The 5,465-nt window shown below is 44.9% G+C and overlaps 1 protein-coding gene across 1 annotated transcript; it reads left to right on the top strand.

Moving 5' to 3' along the window:
* The first annotated feature begins 681 nt into the window (after positions 1–681).
* Positions 682–2,432, top strand: HTR1B (5-hydroxytryptamine receptor 1B). The gene has a single exon (XM_044673958.1). The coding sequence runs from the start codon at positions 1,027–1,029 to the stop codon at positions 2,191–2,193; it is 1,167 nt and encodes a 388-aa protein (XP_044529893.1). The 5' UTR covers positions 682–1,026; the 3' UTR covers positions 2,194–2,432.
* The last annotated feature ends 3,033 nt before the right edge of the window (positions 2,433–5,465 follow it).

Genomic DNA, 5,465 nt, shown 5'->3' with positions numbered 1-5,465 from the left:
ACACCGCAGCAGCTTCAGGTCTTCCTGACCCAGAGAGAGGACGGGTGGGATGGCACGGAGCAGTGCCCGCAGGGCGGAGTCAACCGCGGAGCAGGAGCCCCGGCCCCGGCCCCGGCCCCCTTCGCCTGTCACCAGCTTCAGTTTCTCTGCGGGGCAAGTGGCTACGGTGGCAGGCGCGTGAAGAGAAATCGAGAAGGAAGTGGAGAGGTACTGAGCAAGGCAGGGAGAAACAACTCGGGCAACCTCCCTCCTGGGTACACCCCACCCAGCTCCAAAGGCTAGTAGTGCCCTCGCCTCGCAGCTACTTCTCTCGGTTTTCAGGACACAGAAGGCCAGACGGGACGGGAGGGCAAATGCTGAGTCTTCACCTCCCTTTCTTCCTCTCTGTGACTTGAAACTCCAGTGACCAGAGTGGGGAGTGTCTTGTGGTTTCTGGGCTAAGAAACACTTGGGGTGGGGGTGGGGGGGGTAAAGAAAGGTGAGGGAAAAGAAAGAAAAGAAAAGAAAACAAGCAGACCAACCAAAAACCGCGCCCGAACGCTCAGCTCCGAGGATTTGGGAAAGAAGCAGAAGTACGCTTTCTCCAAGGATCGTTATGATTAGTAGTTCCAAATCTGCTTGCTTAGAAGAGCTGGAGGCTGGAGACTTCTTGCGACTGGGTTGAGCGCAAGAGAAGAGAGCAGCAGAGACTCATTCGCTTCCCAAGGGCTGGGTAAGGAGAGATAGGTAAGAGTATGGGAAAAGAGTGTATGGGGACGCGCCCTACTTGGCCGGGCTGCCTGCCGCACCCGTGACATCTTTCGCGCTCTCTTTGGGCAGCGGGGCATTTGGGCTGTCCCAGTACCAGAGAAACTCCTGGACACGATTGGCTGTGGGGGAGTGCTCATTTATCCCTCCTATCAACCAGATACCCGGGGGACCCAACCTTCTTACTTCAGTCTCCACCCTCCAGATTAGCTTGCTGTAGAGTCAGTCCATGATCTGGAGCTGCGCGCCACCTGCTCTGGAAGCAGGGCGAGGGGCGCAATGGAACAGCCCAGCCGTCAGTGCTCTCCGCCAGCCTCCGGTTCCCTGACCTCCTCGCAGACTAATCATTCTACCTTCCCGAATCCCAACTGCAGCTCTCCGGATCTGGAGCCATACCAGGACTCGATTGCACTCCCTTGGAAGGTGCTTCTGGCCACGTTCCTTGCACTCATCACCTTGGCCACCACGCTCTCCAATGCCTTTGTAATCGCCACTGTCTCTCGGACTAGGAAGCTGCACACACCTGCCAACTACCTGATCGCCTCCCTGGCAGTGACTGACTTGCTTGTGTCTATCCTGGTGATGCCCATTAGCACTATGTACACGGTCACCGGCAGGTGGACTCTGGGCCAGGTTGTTTGTGATTTCTGGCTGTCCTCGGACATTACCTGTTGCACAGCTTCCATACTGCATCTCTGTGTTATTGCCCTGGACCGCTACTGGGCCATTACAGACGCGGTCGAGTATTCGGCTAAAAGGACTCCCAAGCGAGCAGCTGGAATGATTGTTATGGTATGGGTCTTCTCTGTATCCATTTCCATGCCCCCACTTTTCTGGCGCCAGGCCAAGGCCGAGGAGGTGGCAGACTGCTCAGTGAACACAGACCACATTCTCTATACAGTCTACTCTACTGTGGGCGCCTTCTACTTCCCCACCCTGCTGCTTATTGCCCTTTATGGCCGCATCTACGTGGAAGCTCGTTCTCGGATTTTGAAACAGACGCCCAACAGGACGGGCAAACGTCTAACTCGGGCTCAGCTGATCACCGACTCCCCGGGATCCTCTTCCTCGGGCACCTCCATTAACTCTAGAGCCCCCGAGGGACCCAGTGAATCCGGGTCCCCAGTGTATGTGAACCAAGTAAAGGTGAAAGTGTCTGACGCTCTCCTGGAAAAGAAGAAGCTCATGGCCGCTAGGGAGCGAAAAGCCACCAGAACGCTTGGGATAATTTTAGGAGCCTTCATCGTCTGCTGGCTGCCTTTCTTTATCATCTCCCTGGCATTACCTATCTGTGATGACGCCTGCTGGTTCCACCTGGCCATCTTTGACTTCTTTAATTGGCTAGGATATCTCAACTCCCTCATTAACCCCATCATCTATACCAAGTCCAACGATGACTTCAAACAAGCTTTTCAAAAACTGATACGGTTCAGGCGCACGAGCTGAATCTTGAAGTAGCAGAGCGTTCACTAAGGCGCCTCTGGAGAACGTGCTTGTCTAGTGTCTGATTCCACAGGTAAGGTGGACTCTTCTTATGCTGGTGATGTCTCAGAGAGAGGCTCTCCTGGGCCAGAGAAAGCGGTGCTGAGAAACCAGTAGAGTCCAGAGGGGGCTCTGGAAGGAGAACCGTACTTAGAAAGGGTAGAGCGAGAAGAATCTATCTGCTCCCCACACCCCCAGCTCCCCACACCTCCTGCCTTGCTATTGACACTGCTGCTTTCCAGCGCCTAAGGGGCTGTAACTTTTTTTTTTTTTAAATAAGCATTTAAATGGGAGATACCCATTAAAGACCATTTTATGGAATCATTGTCAGTCCATAGTCTTGGGTACCTGGAAACCTGCGGAACTCCTATCTCCTACCTGCAGGCAATGCTTATAATAGAAGTTTATCCTCCTGTCCTAGTTGGGGGAAAAGCTTGATGTCACCCTTCTCCTACTCCAATCCAATGAAACTGGCAAGTGTTTACTTCTCTCAACTCTCTCTTTTAAGTATTTAAACACAAAGGAGCATATGGATTTAGTTTCCTGGACCTTAATTTTGTCTCTGATGGAGAAGAAAGCTTGAAGAGTTAACTGCGTGGCGGCGGAATTCTCCTGTGAACAATTCCTATCGCTTTTCTTATACTTGAAACTAGCTGGGGGATGGGCAGACTTGACCAGGAGGTTTGAACTCCTGGGGTGTTTGTTTTCCGAGAATGTGTAATTTTATATTTCTGTTTAGCGACTGTCAAGCCACCTTCTAACAAAGCAATCTAAGTATTATGTGTGCTCGTGCCAAAGTCTGGAAATTGCTTTAGTTTTATTCCTAATTCATGTACCTGTCACTTTATATATTTAAACCCCGGGTAAATGGAGAGAATGATGGGTGACTCAGCCCAAATTGCTGCTATATTACTTATGAATGCAATCGTTTAGTGTTAGATAAACCCTTCCTCCACCCTGTTTAACTAGACAGCTGTCTTTGTCTTTACTCTCTAGTCCAATTCAGTGAAACCGACTTGCAGAAGACAGATGAAATAGCAACGACTCTTATTGGTTAAGGAGTGGGGGAAGGGAAAGGGGAGGGGAAATGTATTACCTTGACTTGTACAAAATTCTTAAAATGCATGAGATAGTTATTTGCACAAACATTCTTTTCACCTGAGATTCCCTCGTGAGCCAGCTAAGTCACAAAAGGGACTAGCCCTTGGGGTACAGACACACTTAACTAGGAGTAAGAGCCCTATCAGTGTTACTATTGAATATTTGCTTCCACATCTTTTATATTTCAAATGTAGAAAAAACAAATATTACTAGATGAGGACACCTGAAACAACTAAGGAGAGCAAAACAAAAAAAAGGGGGGGGGTGGAGAAATAGCTTCTATTTTTATTCAGGCAGGACTAGCCTAGACAGAACCCTTCTTGTAACTCCTGGAAGGTGAAAAAATATCAATCTACAAAGTTATTGCTGGGTGGTAAATTACACTGAGAAGTGACTTAGACTAATACTCAGAAAATTTAGCCTTGGCCAAGATACCTCATTCAGCTGCAACAATTGGAACATTCTAAAGTTCTAAATCTTTACAAACTATGTTTTAGTAGTTTAGTTGTGGTCTCAGGTTAGTACTGAAGGATCCAATTTTATTAGCTATGTCTACATCTACAAATTGAAGGATGGAAAATCTATAATCTCAGTAAATGAAAGACCTATAAGGGAATTTTTTTTTCTGTAGAAATAAGCAAAAACAAAGGAAAACCTACCCCACCCATTACTTACTATGTTATATAAGAGCTATATTATTTTGAACTACTTTCTGCAAGTTGCCATTTTGTGTGTGTGTTTTGTTTCATTTGTTTGTTTGTTTGTGTATGTGTGTATACTTGTGTTTTAAGGACTCCCTCACTGCTTGAAACTCCCTAATCGAAACCATAGGGCAATGGAGATTCTTGAACTGAAATATGAAAATACATTCCCTTGCCAACTTATTTAGCAGTCTTTCACTGAGGTAATAGCTCTTACCATTACAATATTCAGACTGTCATAGGTATCCTCAGCATAAAGGGAAACTCTTAACTAGTGTTGACACCTTTTCATTGGGGCTGGATTATAAACTTCAGGGCATTAAAAAAAAAATCAGTCTTAGCAGGCTTCTCAAGTACATTTGCTTTGGGGTTTCTCCCATGGAGAAATCAATCTTGGAATGTGAATAGGGCTCAATCATTTGTGTTACTGTTATTAATCTATTTGTATTTGTAAATGCCACTGTAAATGCAGTTGTGCTTCTGTTGGGTAAGTTGGGTAAGTTAAGTCAAATTTTAGCAGCCAGAAACTACACATTCAAACATAAATTGATGGTCCCCGCACAGGAAGTGACCATGATTGTATTTAAGTACTGCCAGAACATATGGTCAGTTTAGTCAGAGCTGGTTGCTTGCCATCATGTAGATAAGACATTTGAAGAGCTGATTATTTGACTAAATTGAATGGACATTTAAGTATTGTGAGATAAGTGAGTGTATGCAGAAATTGTAGTAATAATAAATTTCACCTCATCAATCCACATTGCACTTGATTATGCAAAATATATTGCCATGTAATCAGAGGGGTCTATAGTTCAGACTGTTAAACCCCTTTGCAGTTACTCCTTCTTTTAGGACAGCCATGTGCTTGTATGATAATTCCTTTCATAAATCAGTCACGTTAAACATATATAAAAGGGGAGAGAAACATGAAAACCTCGTGCCTCTTCAGCCAAATTAAAATGAACGTGTTCATTGGATGTCATAAGAAACATTGTCCACATTTGTATTGAACTGCACACCCATCTAATGAATATATTAATATGTAAGCATCCAAAATACCTATACTGTCTTATGCTTTGAGATTTGAAAATTTTCCCTTTTCCCTTAAAACAGTAACAGTGACTCCAAAAGATTGGCTGTTGATTTGAACATATTATTTAATGAAACAATAATCTGACATTTTGATATTTCATCTTGGTTGTCTTTAAACAAAAGACAGTTAGATCTCTAATTCATTTCAGCAGTAGCAGCCCAGAGTATATGCATTTGATGGAGTTGCTGTGATTACATTGCCTTTGGCATCTCTCCTTTCAGTGATGTGTAATTGGAAATGGAATTTAGAAAAAAAAATAAAAGTTTACTGTTCTAAGACTTATTTGGTAATGACTGTATTATTAACTGCAAGACTAGTTCACTTGACTTTTCCAGTGTTAT

This window comes from Gracilinanus agilis, chromosome 4, assembly GCF_016433145.1.
Source record: "Gracilinanus agilis isolate LMUSP501 chromosome 4, AgileGrace, whole genome shotgun sequence".
NCBI lineage: Eukaryota > Metazoa > Chordata > Mammalia > Didelphimorphia > Didelphidae > Gracilinanus > Gracilinanus agilis.
The sequence above is the reverse complement of the archived record's forward strand: the minus strand, read 5'-3'. Positions and strand labels throughout refer to the sequence as shown.

Coding starts and splice junctions, on each gene's coding strand:
- HTR1B (XM_044673958.1), top strand. CDS start 1,027: ATGGAACAGCCCAGCCGTCAGTGCTCTCCGCCAGCCTCCGGTTCCCTG.